Source organism: Anabrus simplex, chromosome 1, assembly GCF_040414725.1.
Source record: "Anabrus simplex isolate iqAnaSimp1 chromosome 1, ASM4041472v1, whole genome shotgun sequence".
Classification (NCBI taxonomy): domain Eukaryota; kingdom Metazoa; phylum Arthropoda; class Insecta; order Orthoptera; family Tettigoniidae; genus Anabrus; species Anabrus simplex.
The window spans coordinates 1,051,097,464-1,051,113,849 of NC_090265.1; the positions used below are offsets into that span (position 1 = coordinate 1,051,097,464).

At 35.8% G+C, this 16,386-nt stretch overlaps 1 protein-coding gene across 1 annotated transcript in view; it reads right to left on the reverse strand.

Moving 5' to 3' along the window:
- The window catches only part of LOC136857948 (cadherin-AgCad1), a 452,227-nt gene that overhangs the window by 362,317 nt on the left and 73,524 nt on the right, over window positions 1-16,386 (reverse strand). Inside the window, exon 4 of the mRNA XM_067137073.2 lies at window positions 5,285-5,526. Within this exon, the coding sequence (XP_066993174.2) occupies window positions 5,285-5,526 (242 nt within the window). The remainder of the gene's footprint in view (window positions 1-5,284; window positions 5,527-16,386) is intronic.

Sequence of the window (16,386 nt, forward strand, 5' to 3'; positions counted from 1 at the left end):
AGGCAGTGAATTTGCTGGCCCACAGAAAGCACTTCCAACGTTGTATTCATAACTTACTGCTTCAGCTTACTCAGTTATTGGGTGATCAACCCATTGTAGTACCTGTGCTATGTCAACTTCGTGAAAGTTTGATTGTTATGTTTTTCTTTGATGGTGCACATCCTACAATGGAATGTTAGGAGTCTATGCAATAAGCAACATGAATTAAAAATGTTATTGAAAGAAACATTTCCAAACATTATCGCAATTCAAAAAACATGGTTTTCACCTACAACTAATTTCTATTTTAAAGATTTTCAAATTGAAAGACATGACAGAAATGGTTCTGGTGGAATAGCCCAGTTGATTCATATCTTGCTCTCTTATACCCTGTTGCAACGTCACTATCAAATACCTAATACCTATGTCCTTGGCGTTATACATCTTAACACACATATATCATCAACTTATACTGTCCACCTAATGTTTACATCTCATATGCTCAATGGATGACATTTTTTCAACAGTTCCCACCTGATAGTAACTACATATTATTGGAGATTTTAATATTCATCACACCCAGTGGGTTTCTATTGTTGACACCACACAAGGTTCTTAGTTCTTAAATTCGGCTCACCACTATGATCTAGTCATTCTCACTGATGGCTCACCAACCAGATTAACTCCACCAGGTTCACCACCCAGTGTGATTGATCTATCCATTTGTAGCTCTAATATTACCTCCATGACCACATGGAGAATCTTAAGTGATACTCATACTAGTGATCACTTCCCCATCCTCATTACCTATGGTCTTGGACGTCCACCTCCTCCTCCTCCCCCTGCTGCTTCTGGATGTATTCGTACATTACATCATTTTGATAACAAGTGTTTTACCGCCTACATGATACAACACCTGGAATCCATTCATGATGATGAGATGCTTTATAATTCCTTACTACAAATTATATCCTCTTATCTAGATATTCACCATCCGTTGAAAGCACCATCTTACAGATCTACTTATCATCAGTACAGTTTACGGTGGTGGGACTCAGAATGTCATCAGCTTGTCCACAAAAGACGCCGCCTGTTTTGCATTTACCGCAAAACATTATCTCCATCTCATTTTTTTTCGTTTGAAGCATCACATTGCTTATACTCGGCAGATATTTAATCATAAGCGCCTCCAAGCTTGGAAACTTTTCATCTCCTCCTTCAATGAACATCTTTCTGCCTCCCACTTATGGAATGCAGTCTGGGTTCTTACTGCAGTCTCTTTGCATATACCATGCCCTACCATAGCTCCTAATGTTTTAACTGAATTTCTCACATCATTAACTCTCAATTATGTGGTGCCATCTTTCATCCCCTCAATACTCTCCCAGTCTACTCAGTTTTCGGTACTTCTACAGCCCATAGACATCCATGAGTTCACAACAATACTTCAACATGGTAACTCTTCTTCTCCTGGTCCCGACTACACTACCGCTCATTAATTTCAACACACCCAGTAACTGACATCTCATTCTCTGTAGATAAGGTCTAATACCATGGGTACGGTTGAGGAAGCAAAGGAATAGTACAACAGTTGTACACATGACATGATTTTTGTTTGTGGTCATCAAGATACAATAGTACCCAACAACCAATGTTGTGTACATAAACGTTGTGTACCTATCGTATATGTTTGTTTATCTATTTGCCAACGGACGCCGCATTTGGTGCATCTGTGTTGTTCCCTGTAGTGATGTGATATCTGCAGCGAACGGTAAACATTGCTACGATACATAACATGTGGTTCCTGCATGTCAGTTCCTTCGTGACAGTTGAAGTGTGCACATTGCTAGTATGGCTCCATGAGTGGATATATCCATAGAAAAACGTGCTGCAATTGTAGCAATTAGCCAAGCAGGTTTATCTAATCGCCAAATTGCGCAACAGTGTAGTGCGTCTATAGGAGAGTGCAATACACCCTACACACCCTTCACCGCCAGAAGACAACAGGTAGCAATAAGGACATACCACGGCCAGGATGACCTCATAAAACAACTAAAAGTGATGATAAATATATCAGAATTACCAGTAAGAGAAATAGATTCCAAACAGTGCCCCAAATTTGTGCAGAATTGGTAGAAATGAATACGACAAAAATATATGTTGCAACAGTAAAAAGGAGACTGATTGAAGCCGGCTTGAAAGGATGTGTCATAGCAAGAAAACCCCTTCTAAGGCCCTTAAATAAACAGAAGAGACTTGAATGGGCTAGAAAACATCATAATTGGACATCGGAAAAGTGGACGAAGGTGTTATTCACCGATTAATCGAAGTTCGAGATTTTTGGAATCAGAAGGAGAATATTTGTTCGCCGATTTGTAGGGGAAAGGGTATCCCAGCAGTGTGTTCTACCTACAGTTAAACACGGCAGAGGTTTTATTATGGTTTGGGGATGTTTTGCCGGAGATAGAGTTGGCGACATTATGAAAATAGAAGGATGTATGGATCAGAAGCCGTACCACTGCATACTTCAGTATCATGCAGTACCAAGTGGACTGCACTTAATAGGGAAAGGGTTCACCTGACAACAGGATAATGACCCAAAACATCGGTCAGAATACTGTACGAATTACATTGCATCAAAGGAAAAACAGAAAGTACTGAAAGATATGGTATGGCCATCCCAAAGGCCCGATTGCAATCCCATTGAAATGGTCTGGGATGAAGTGGACAGACGTATCAGGGAAGCTAATGTATCCAGCAAGGAACATCTCTGGAATATTGTTAAGGATGTGTGGAATCATATAGATTCACGATATCTACAAAAACTGATTGACCGCATGCCTCGAGTTGCGTGGTATTGTCCTTGGCTCATGTATTCAGAAAACCTTAAAAATAATGTTACAGAGATTTGTCTGGGCATTAGAGTATTACTCTCTTATGAATCTGTGTATCTGAAGCTGAGAAGGATCACTTAGTTGTGAAGATTTGCACCTAGTGTCCTCATGTTTTTCCTGTGTATATACCGACTAGGTTAGGTAAGCTTCCCTCCCTCAGATCTTCGCTGTAATACTTTATAAAATACTCCTCCTGTGTTATCGGTAGATACATGATCCCCACATCTCTCTGTTTATATCCCACCCAAGTGTTGTACATAAGGAAATGCTGAGCTCTTATTTCGTGAATAACTTTATATGCGAATTGAGCTAGTGTTCCGCTAATGAACTTTCATAGTTATAGTGACTGGGTGAAATTGTGTGCCCAATAATCTTTCAATAAGAAGAAGAAGAAATATGTTTGGAACAATATAATCATCCCTGGTATGAAATCGGATGAATCTTGTTTGTTGGGTAGATTTACAGATTCAGTGTAACACTGAATGTTTTTTTTAATAAGAGAGTTTACAATGTTATTTGGATAGGTGATACTGTTTATGTTAGGATTCTGTTATTCCTTTTTAAAACTAAAATTCCATTTTTGCTGTATTGAAATACCATGTTTAAAACATATACAGCATATAAAAGGAAATACCATCATATAGTATGCAATAGATTGTTATAGCAATAATATATCAAATTTTATCTGCCATCAGTGTGACAAAACAAAATACAGTGCACTCAAATAGAAATAATGAATGAAATGTTTATTGCAGCAAAAAGCCATACAAAAACGAATAGTGGGTGTGTATAAAGCACTGAGATTTTAATATTGGTTATTCAGTGTACAGTTATACTAGTCTTTTCTTGGGGCCGATGACCTTCAATATTAAGCCCCTTAAAAATACAAGCAAGCAGTCTTTTCTTACTGGTAGTATGGTATGAGGTATACGTTTTTCAGAAATGTGGTTTCCATCAAAACTATGTGCCACCAAAGGATTTCACTGTCAAAATAAAAATTATGTGTGTCAATTGTTCAAATAATAATAATAATAATAATAATAATAATAATAATAATAATAATAATAATAATAATAATAATAATAATAATAATAATAATAATAATAAGGATGAGTAGCACCTTCTTCATAAAAGAAGGCAATAAACCATACATTAATAATATTAAGGAGGCATCTTTTTTCAACCAGTTGTCTCTAAAATTCCATCAAAAGCACTTCAAAAAATTGCATCAAGTCTGTTGTTGATCTGTGTATTGGTAACTCTCAATCCAGCTTCCATAGGACCCACTTTTATAGCAAATAGAACTTTTCCATAAAGAATGTCATCAAAATACAATCAATCACCCCATGTCAAACCACTTCTATTGATTTCAAGAAGGCCAAGAGCAACATAGAATAAGGTTGCAAATATCAGATGTGCACAATATCTATTCCAGTTCTCCATGTACCAGTTTATAATATGCATATAAAATTATATTTTGAATTGCATGTGAAAAGGGAGGAATTGTTGTTCTGCAGTTATTATTATTATTATTATTATTATTATTATTATTATTATTATTATTATTATTATTATTATTATTAGTTACCTTCTTACAATGTATTTCTAAGAAATCGCTTCCCTGTAATTGTGATTTGTCCACATCAATCGTACCAGGTCTTTAGCTCTCTGTCCATGATACGGCATGAAACACGAGATGCAAAGTGGGAAGACCACGCGTGATAATTTAGAGGAACTACGCTTCTGTATGTATCACCACTGTAATCCTAATACAAAGCACTTCAAATAACTAAAGAATATCTGTAACCAGCCAGCAAGTAACAGTGTAGGAATATCAGTACTGCCTCTAAACTGTTATAAAAATATTCACTTGCGCCTGTGCAGAAGTGTGCCCTTAAAGCGAGCTGCTATGTTTCCTAATATATTTTAGCCAATCAGAAACTCCTACCCTCACCTTGGTTTCACTCAGACAGTTACTTTTGTGCTAGGGCCTTTGGTGGAACATATAATTTCTGGAATAGCTTACACTGATGGAATAGGATAAAGTATCATGTTACGATATGTAACTCCCATCTTTAGTATCGAAGTATCACCATTCACTAAAAGTGGTCAGGTACTGGAATAAGAATATTGATGAACATAGTAGTATACATGAGAAATAGCATGGGTAGATGAAATATGGTTGGAAAAAAGAGAATTTATAAGATAGAGGTGAAATGGCAGTATAGAATAACAGATCTAGAATAGTACTTTCTGAATAACCAAAGCATGAATTAATTGATTTATATTAGTTTATAAAGAAGAAAAACTGAAATTATTGAAACAGTTTGTTTGATGTGTGTGTTTGTGTGTTTTTACATAGATTCCATATCACACTATTCTTTTTTACTTAAGGAACATACGACACTTACATCAACCAAGCATTTCTCTGGTCCCAAGTACTCCACCACTGGTTCATTGTCATTGAGGTTGTTCAAAATCACCCATAAAGTTCCACTCTCAATTCCAATTTGACAATCTAATTTTCTTCTCTTATCTTCTGAAGCTTCATAATCTTGTGGTTGAATTAAATGTATCAACCAATTTTCACCTGCTGTACTTTGATCAACGTTAAAGTTTGAACCACCATCAGTGCAGCTGGGTTTTGTTGCTCCTGGAAAAATAAAATTACAGAATAGTTTACTGAACCTTCTATCATGTGGATATGCCCATTATCAGCATCTTCCAAGAGAGTGAGAGTTGGGGGTAGGGCACATGTATGGGGTCTTTTTTTTTTAGGATGTGCCCTTGAATATAGTGTGGAGAATTGTCATGACTGTGTTTATGTCCACTGTATAGTAATTTATTTAAAATAGCAGATTATGTATTTTTCTCTGATCTGTAAAGTGTACTTCAAATTTTGTTCACTTTATCCAAAGTACAATATGGGGGCATTCTCTGTGTTGTGGAGTCCGATTTGAAACTGGTGCTATGAGCAACATTCCAGTTTGCGCCAGCAAGTTCTAACCAGTGAGCAGGCAGCAGCGCTGATATCACTGCTCAGGCTAGTATATAAAGAAGAGACCCAGCAGGAGAAGACAGATTGCCATCTAGTGGTTTTCTACACCGTACTTCACATGCGTAGGCCTACTCCTTATTTTGAATATGTCCTGAACAGGTGGACTGAAGTCAACCGAGAGTTCTCACCTCAGGACGTGCCCTTTGGCTATGAGGAGTAGCATTCTTTTTTTTAAGACTTCATCTTAACCAGCAGACTACTTTCATACTGACAGTCATATTTTCCCAGAATACTTTTTTTCAGAGACTCTGTACCGGTACTGCAGTATAAACTCTAGTCTTTAGTTTTGTGTCCTGGCAGCACAGAATTTTGTAAATAGTATATATATTATCCGACAGAAGTATTTCAAGACAGCCATTTGTGTCCAACTTATAAAATTTAAGAAATTTAATTTTGTCATCATTATCATCATCATCATGCGGTGCGGTCAGGTGAACGAGCGTTCTCCATTTACTTCTGTCCATGTGGAGGTTTCCTTCCATAACCTGTTGCAAATCCAGTCCTTGACCAGTTAGATCATTTCTAATTTGATCAATCCATCTCTTCCTTGGCCGACCTCTTGATTTTCTGCCTTCAGTTTCCTTCTCAAATCTCACGCAAGCTGGTCTTTGTGGGTCCATTCTTTTGAGATGACCTGGATTTGACAAAGATCTCACTAAGGGAGTTTTTCATATGGACAAGATGGTGTATCTCATCGTTTCTTATTTTGCCCCTCCTCGTTTTCTGAATCATAGTTCTTATGAACTTCATTTTCACTGCTTGTAGTTTGCTGACATTTCTGCTGGTTGGTTTGGATACAGGTTTCTAGACTGTATGTGGTAACTGGTACAAAAATGCTCCTGTAGAGTAATAATTTTGATCTTAATGGAACTTACTTATCCCAAAGAAGTTTTCTCATAAGATGATAAAACTGTGTTCGATTCTGTATTCTACTAATATCTAACAAATAAAGATTGTTCGAATTGTACTTTTGACATTTTTGTACACAACACTCTAAATTTTAGTTTGTAATTAATGAAATGAATTAATGTAATTAATGAAATAGATAGTTGAAAAATATTGAAAGACATTGTTATGGAAACCTGTTAAGACATTTTTACACCAACTTTTATTATAATTTGGGTCCACCTTATTCAATACATAAAAATTGTTGCTTAGATGTAATTACAACATATATTTCAATCAGAACTAGTTTTGACGCCCTTACACCAGCCAAAATTATTTTTAAAAGTCCTTGAACTCTTGTTACCTGCATATATTTGAAACTGCCTGTCATGCAAAAGCAGAAAACTTATAATAAATCAGTCTGGATATGGTAACAATACACCAAAAGGGTGACAACATAGTGTACAAAGTGACGAGGAAGAAAACTAGAGGTCAAGTAAAGAAGAAGCATATTTCAGCAAAAAACTTTCTTCAGGATCACAACACCAAAAAAATTTTTGGTTTTTTAAACAAGTGATTTTATTAAGCCTTTGGGACCTAAAATGATACCAAAGATATTTTAGCTCATAGATAGTATTTTTAATTCATTTTTTAAGTCCTTTACTAACATTAGTTTTTGAAGTCAACAAAAATTTAACTATGTGATTGCTTTATGTTGTTTTATCTAAGCTTTTGTGCATGCAGCTGATGATAATCGCAAAGCGATTGAAATATGTCCTGTTATTCTGAATGATTTTATAAATTGCCAAAGGCAAAATAAAAGAAAGGTATCGATTAGGTGGAAATATTTTCTTATATTGATTAGAAAATTTACCAGAATAAGAGCATTATTATTCCATAATGGTTCCTGTTTGAAGAATCCATAACAATTATACCAAAGATTTTTTAGTAGGTATATAAACTATATTAAAGCATCATAGTTACATTTATTAATCATTTTGTAACTTCTTTCTATTGGTAAGAAGATGTGAAATTGTAATGCAATCACAACAACAACAACAACATATGAAAGTCCATTAACTAGAAGTTACACTTAGTTGTGGAGAATTCATTACCATGACCTCACCTCAAGATGATGTTGAAGTCTTTTTTAAGATGTTTACCATACTGATGTAGTTGTTGGTTTGATTCATACATTGATGAGCTAACTAAATGCAAAAATTCCAAGATATTTGATATAGATTTTTAACACTAGAAGGACTGACATAAACAAACTACCTACCTAGAAGATCTACTCTGCTCATTTTGACCGGTAATACTTTTAATTCTTTTCTTGGTTTAATATGATAAATTATCACAGCCTACTGTTGTTTAAGGTTACCAGTGTGTTGCAATCACCATTTTATACAAACAATTTTTAAAACATTATTAAAAATCACAAATACAACAATCAAGCATAATTCTGGTTATGAGAAACTAGATAGATAGATAGATAGATAACTCTTTATTGCCACCCTAGTTTGCACCATCGGTTACAGACAATAAAGAGCATAAAATACACATGAACCCAAAAAACCAAACAAAACTATATAAACCAAACAAAACAAAACAATATAAACTAACATCCTATTATATATAATATAAAGCTCTAACTATCTACACTAAAACTATTAACTAAGAACCAAAAAAAAACCGCACAAAATAATATAAACCAAACAATACAATTACTATCTACTCTACTTGTTTGGTGGTGTCAATGTCGGCGGAATCCAGCCTAACACTGCACCAACTTGTCTAAAACTATTGAGATGCCTCTGGTATGCGAGGAACTCCTCCGCATGTAAGGGCATCCCCTATCTACTCTCTACAGCTAACTAAACATAAAAAAAATAAAATAAAAAACCTCGGCTGCATGCGGCATTCCCTGTGAGGAGAGAGCCTTCCCACCCTGGCCGCTTCAGCCACTCCTCCCGGGTTAGATATTACCCCCACCTATAACTCGTACTTCTCTCCTCATCTTACGTGGCGAATCGTAGAGGCGGTTTCCGGTCCATCATACGATCCGTCACGCATTTATCTACTGCTCCGCCTATAATCGTGTCGTCTTACTGCCACCATCTTGATTCACTTGTTATTCTGTGAGCGGACATGTTTCCTCTTTCACCTAGGGATGGGACTGGACCATCCCACCCGTCTGTCTCTTATACCCCTCCCCCCTTCCATCCCCAATCTTCCCCTCTTACTCTTCCTAGCCTCTGTCCATCTCTCTTATAATACTTATTCGCTAACTACTTTCCACTATACCGTATAGTTAATATTTATACACTATATACAAACACACTTGTTGACAATTTCCAGTTCCTTGCTCATCGCTTTTCTCTCTTATTCTTGCGTCTCTTAGACTAAAACTACTTCCTAATTGCATTTTTTTTAAAAATAGTTTAACTTACATATTAAACCACGGAATTGCCACAAAACAAATCTGTCTTTTCCTCACATCACTTATCAATCCTTTCCATCTCTAAACAGTCCAACAGTTCCACTTCCTCACGACCACTCATTACTTATTAAAATTTTTAAGCCAGAGTTTAAAATTATCTACTATTATGTTATCCAAACACCTTTTCTTGTCCACTAGCCCTATCATTCATATTCTAACACCGTTTACAAATGTATTTGTTGACAATTCTATAGCTCCTACGAGTCTTAGACTAAAACTAAAAAACTACTCTATAATAATTTTTTTTTTGAACTTAAATCTTAAACCATCTAATTGCCAACAATCAAACCTGGCTTTCCCTTATTCCTTCTCTTTCTTCCGCTTATTTCCGTTTCTAAACAGTCCAACAGTTCCTCTTACTCACATCCCTCGTTGCTTTATTATTCTTTTTTTTTTTTTTTTTCTAACATTAACTACCACCTCCGTTCTCTCACACATGCAATCCTCTCCAAATATCTACAAATCTTCTTTTCATCATACAATCAGATTGTACTTCAAACTCCTCTTATTGTCTTCAATTTTTATATAACCTAGCAGTTTCGTCTACCTCCTTCCTCTCCTTCCTCTGTAACCCTCTTTTACCCCTTATTCTCTTAATTTCTTTATAAATCTCATTCTAACCATATTTAAATATTTCGAAATATTTGTTCCTCTTCCCCATTCTCTGGCCAGCCAAACCGTCATCTTTTCAATTTTTTCTACTTTTTCTATCTCTTTTTTACTCAACACTTTCTTTTTCAACTCTTCTAACTCCCTACATTCGATGAATATATGTAGGTCCGACCATTTTTCTCCACACAGAATACATCTACCTGCATTTTCTGTACCTATCCAGCCTCTGTTAGTAGGAGTTCCAAAAGTCCACCATTATAGACCTCTCTTGCCCTTCCGGTCCTCCACTTCGATTTTCGGGTTCATGATTTCTAACAATTTATTAAATACTGATAGTGAGGCTCTTTCTCTACATTCCATTATTAAACTCTGTCTCTCTATATCGGCAACTCTCCTTATAACCCTTCTCCATACCCATTCTTTCTTTTCTCTCCACCTCTCATATCCTATATCTCCTAACCCCAGTTTTCGTAATTTATTTTTGCACTTATTTACCCAATACCTCTCGTTCTCCATATTTTTCTGGAACCTATATGTGTCTTGTACTAAATCCCCTCCGTTCCCTTCTTCCAATCTCATCCAATACTTCATCACCCTCTTGGCTATAGTAGTGTCTATTGATTCTTTACATACTAATCTAGCCCCCACATTTGCAGTACAGTTTGGGACTCCCATAATAATCTTACTAAATTTCACCACCACCTGGTTTAGTTCTTTTCTATTTTCCTCTAATCCCCATATTTCTACCCCATATAACATTTTTCCTTTAACCATTGATTGGAACACCAATCTCTGTATTTTGTACTTTATATCCGGAAATTTATTTTCTAATATCCCCACTACTGCCAGTGCTCCCCTCCCTTTATATCTGGCTCTTCTAATCTGATTTTCCCACGTGCCGTTACTACTAATTATAACTCCTAAATACTCCATTTGTTTTTCTGGTCTGATTTCTTGCTGCTCGACTGTCCAGAATTTCTTTTCTTTTTTGGCTTTCCTCTTCCTACATATCATTATCTGCGTCTTCCGTACATTTATCTTGAGTGCCCATCTTCTAGTATATTTCACTACCTCATTTAGTCCTTCCTGCAACCCCTTTGCTGTTAATGCCAAGATCAATAAATCGTCTGCAAATAGCAGCCCCGGTATCTCCCTCTTCCCAATCCAAGGGCATTGCCATCTCTCGCCTCCATGTCTATCCAATATATTATTTATAAACAGTAGAAATAATATGGGTGATAGCTTACAACCCTGCCTCACACCCCTTTTCGATTCCATACAGTTACTCAACCCACCCCCTTTTAGTTTAATCATCACCAATACTTTCTCATATATTCCTTCTATTGCCATCCTCATTTTTACCGATAACCCAACCTCTCTTAATCTAGTAAATAACGCCTCTATTCACTGCATCGAAGGCTTTCTCTAAATCTACTGCTGCTACATATAATCTCTTCCCTGCTATTTTCACATACTTCGTAATTAAAGTATCCAAAATCCATATATTATCCACAGTATTTTTCTCTTTACGAAATCCATTTTGATAGTCCGAAATCCTTCCATATTTCTCTGCCCAATTTATAATCCTATTAGCTAAAATTCCTGTATATACCTTCGACAGCGAGTCCAGGAGTGTTATTCCTCTATAGTTGTTTGGATCACTTCGACTTCCTTTGTTCTTATATATAGGACAAAGTACTCCTTTTCTCCACTTGCTAGGGAATTTATTCGTTTCCCATATCTTGTTAAAAAATTTCACCATCACTTTCAACATTACTTCATTTGCTCCTACTTCCTTCCATATCCTGTTAGTAATACCATTTGCCCCACCCGCTGTTTTGGTTTTTACTTTACTTAACACCCTAACTATTTCCTGACTTGTTATCTCCTCATCTAGTAACTGTACTCCTGTTTGTACTTCCTTTACAATATACGTCTTTTCCATACCCCCCTGGCCTTCTCCCCTCCCACCCAAAAGCTCTGCAAAATATCCTATCCACTCATTTTCTGTTATCATTGTTCCTCTCCCTGTCGATCTAGTTCTCTTTATCTTATTTATAGTTTCCCAAACCCTATCAAATCTTTTCTCTTTGCAATACCTGTTTACTCTCTCAGCTTCCGCCTCTTTCCAGCACTTTTTTTTTCTCATTTAGTAACTTCTTGTAATCTCTTCTTACTTTACAATAATCCTCTCTTTTCCCTTGTTCCCCTCCTTTCTTGAAGTCCGCTAGAGCTGTCATTACAACCATTCATTTCCTCTTACACTCTTCATCAAACCACCCCGCGCCTATGTTTCTGTCTATCTCTTCCCTTATTCTCACTTTCTTACCCACCTTCCATACTGGGCGTTCTATTAGTTTTAAAACTTCATCCACATCTCCTCCTTCCAACATCCTTTCACTTTCAACCCTTATACTCTCTTCACTCTCTTTTAACACTGTTCTTAATCTCTCGATCGTGGTATCATTCCAAATGTACTTCCATCTCTCCTTATTCCTATCTCTTTTTCCTACCCTTCTCTTCACTCCATCATACTCCCCCCTTAATTTTATCTTGATGGGCATATGTTCTGTTATCACACATTCTGTCACCTCAAAACTTATTATCTTCTTTAGAGCTATTTCCGTGCTAACTCCTATATCTACTACACTCCCGCCCTTCGATGAGATGAATGTCAGCTCACCATTACTATCTCCCTATGAGAAACTAATTACATTTAACATCTCTGTCTTGTGTTCAATCAAATCCCCCATCTTTGTCAAAACACTCAACGCAACAGAACTGAACACTTCTAGTACATGGCCCACACACACATTTCTTGCTCTGGACATACAGATATTATGTTTTGTTAGGACCTTTAAACCCTCCAATCTGGCAAATCTTGCGTACCTTCTTTGATTCAATGTTATCAATGGGTGTATAAGCAGACCCTTTCTTTGACAGCTTATATGCAGAAGGGAGTTCTTCTGCTAGCTTGAAAAGAAACTCACGTCATATAACATTTTCTTCAGTTATCTCTCTTTAAAGGACCCATGCATTGATAACAGTAAAGTTCAGTGTGTTGAAACAAACATCTGCAGCAGCCATATTTTACAATATACAAATGAGACATCTGGTCCACTATTTCAACTTCACATTTTGTAAATAAACTCATTTTAAAAATTCACCTGTTTTTTTAATTCATTTCACCCCCCTTAAGTAGATTTTCCAAAAACAAAAAACACATGTTTCTTTATTTTTAAAGGAGATTCCAAATATCAATTTTCCCATCTGTAACATCTTCAGTTATTGAGATATATAGTATCCTCATAAAAAGAATTCAACTCCTTCCGTACTTCTTTTCAACCTCCACCACCCCTTAAGTGGATTTTCCAAAAACAAAAACATGCATTTTTTAAAAATTTTAAAAGCCATTTCAAATACCAGTTTTCACCTCTGTAACATGTTAAGTTTATGAGATATACTGTAGACATGCTCATTTTAAAAATACACCTGCTTTTTCAATTATTTTCACCCCCTTAAGTGGATTTTCCAAAAACAAAAAACACATGTTTCTTTATTTTTAAAGGAGATTCCACATACCAATTTGCATGTCTGTACCATCTTCAGTTTTTGAGATGTATGTATCCTCATAAAGAGAATTCAACCCCCTTTTCAGTCATTTTCATCCCCCTTAAATGGGTTTTCTGAACACTACATGTTTCATTATTTTTAAAGGAGATTCCAAAGGCCAATTTTCATGTCTGTAACAAATTCAATTTTTGAGATATAAGTATCCCCATTAGAGGATTAAACCCCTTTTTCAGTCCTTTTCACACACACACTTCCCCTCACCACTAAGTGCATTTTTCTAAAACAAAAAAATATTTGTTTCTGAATTTTTAAAGGAGATTCCAAATACCAGTTTTTATGCCTGTAACATGTGAAGTTTTTGAGATATACTCATTTTGAAAATTCACCTCATTTTCACTTCTTCTAACATCCCCTTAAATGGATTTTCTGAAAATGTTTTACACATATTTAAACTACAGTAGAGTCTCGTTAATCCGAACTAACCGGGACCGGAGCCTGTTCGGATTACAAAATTTTCAGATTAACTGGAAAATATTTCCTAATAATAATGTTATTGCTTTTACGTCCCGCTAGCTACTTTTACGGTTTCTGGAGACGCCTAGGTGCCGGAATTTTCTCCTGCAGGAGTTCTTTTATGTGCCAGTAAATCTACTTACACGAGGCTGACGTATTTGAGCACCTTCAGATACCACCGGACTGAGCCAGGATCGAACCTGCTAGTGCCTCAACCGTCTGAGGAAAATAGTTTCTACAATACAATACAGTACATACTGTAATTTGAAATGTCCATTCTTTAGCAGTTACATTAACAAAATACAAAATTACAGTAGGGTATTTAAGAACCTGAAACGAGGAAACGACAGTGAAAATGACATTAGCAAGTGGATGGAAGCTGACTCTCATCAATTACAAACAGACCAAGGAATTGTAGCTATGGTGGAGAAAGGATCTGGAGTTGATGAGGAACAGAGTGACGACGAAGAAGACCACAATGATCAACTAGTGTCACATTCAGATGCCGTGGCTGCCTTAGAACTTGCCATACGCTACGTCGAGCAACACTCTGCTGCTACGCCCACTGATGTGTTTATGAGACGCTGGTTTAACACTGCATCTTCAAGTAGGTTCCAATCACTACGGCAAAAGAAACTAACAGACTTTGTAAAGATAAACGGTGATTGATGGTTCATGATGTGTAATTATCTTTACATTAAGTTATTCTAGTAAAATATAACTAGTAAAATGCAAGGAAATCTTCACTCTATAATATGTTCTTTCATTTCAATAAGGAGAATTTTTTTAAAAAAATTGAATACTTCAGTTCGGATTAACCGGACTTTCGGATTAACGGGGTTCGGATTAACAGGACTCTAGTGTATTCAGTTTTTGAGATATACTCATTTTTAAAATTCACTCCCCTTTTCACCCCCTTAGCAAATGAATATCCAAAATTGTCCCTTAGTGAGCACCTACACTGTAATATAAATGTACCCTCAAAATTTCATTTCTTTGTCCAGTAGTTTTGGCTCGGCGATGATGAATCAGTCAGTCAGTCAGTCAGCACTCATTCAGGACATGTTATTTTATATATAAACTAGCAAGATACCCGAGCTTTGCTATGGTTTTAAACTGAAAGTTATTTTTCAAAGTTTTACATTTTGGAAAGTCTACTGTCAACTGAGTTTGTAAAATACACCCTCAGTTTGTACGTCAAACTATTTTGGGGGAATGATTATTTATTACCTTATCTAACATGTATTTGAACCCCATACAAGAGAATTGGAATGTTTTTAAACCCTATCTTATTTAACATCTAGGATGTAAAAGTGATCAACCTGTGAAATTTAGATGTTGTACATTGAGCAGGAATGAAGGAATGAATGGTTTTTAGGTGGTGAATGTTTTAAAAATATTTCTTAACATCTAGGACATAGAAGACCATGCCTGAAATGGTTTTGAAAGAATGGATATTGTGTTTCTAAGAGTCAACCACCATCTAAACCCCTTAGGAGAGAAATATTTTGAAGTATATGATGTTTTACACCTAGGACATAAACGAAGAACCTTCTCGTAAAATTACAAATTTGTTCGTCAAACAGTTTTGGAGGGATGAACAATTTTGTTTGCGGAGATAACCCTGTTTAATGCCTTAGGGGTAGAATGTTTAAAAAATTTCCTATTTCATACCTAGGATTTAAAATGTATACCACTTATTTGTAATTTTGTCTTTGTACTTTAAATGGTTTCGGAGGAAGGAATGAATATACCTCTGAGGGGTTAAATTTGTTTAAAACCTAGGATATGATTTGAAATATTAACTTCGTAATTCAAACGGTTTCATAGAAGTGAATATTTTTGTCATCATTCTTCACCCCCAGTCAAAATCCCTTAGGGGTGTATTGTTTGAAGACCATTTCTTATTTAAAATATAAGACATAGAATTTAGTGTGTGTAGAGGGCAGCACTGATTTCTGATAAAAATCAAGATGAAATCTCCTTTATTATTTAGGCCTATTATATGTATTAACTTTGTGGAAAGTGATTAGTAATTTAAGAGGTTAAAATCTTCAGATATTAGACATTCAACATCCGCAATAATACATAGGTATCATTAATGGTATACAGTCTCAAAAAAAATGTTCTTCCAGCTGCGTATCAAGTTCAAGATTATTTCAGTTAAACCCCTGAGTTTTACAAATAACTTTTTTGACAATAAAGGAAAGGAGTTGGAAATTGGGTCGAGAATCTTGGCTGCTGTGGAGACTTAGTTTTACAACTTCAACAACTTTTAAATATTCCCAGTCCTTATATGTGAAACTAGCAAGATACCCGTGCTTTGCTACGGTATTATACTGAAATTAATAATTGAATGCTTATTGTTTTAG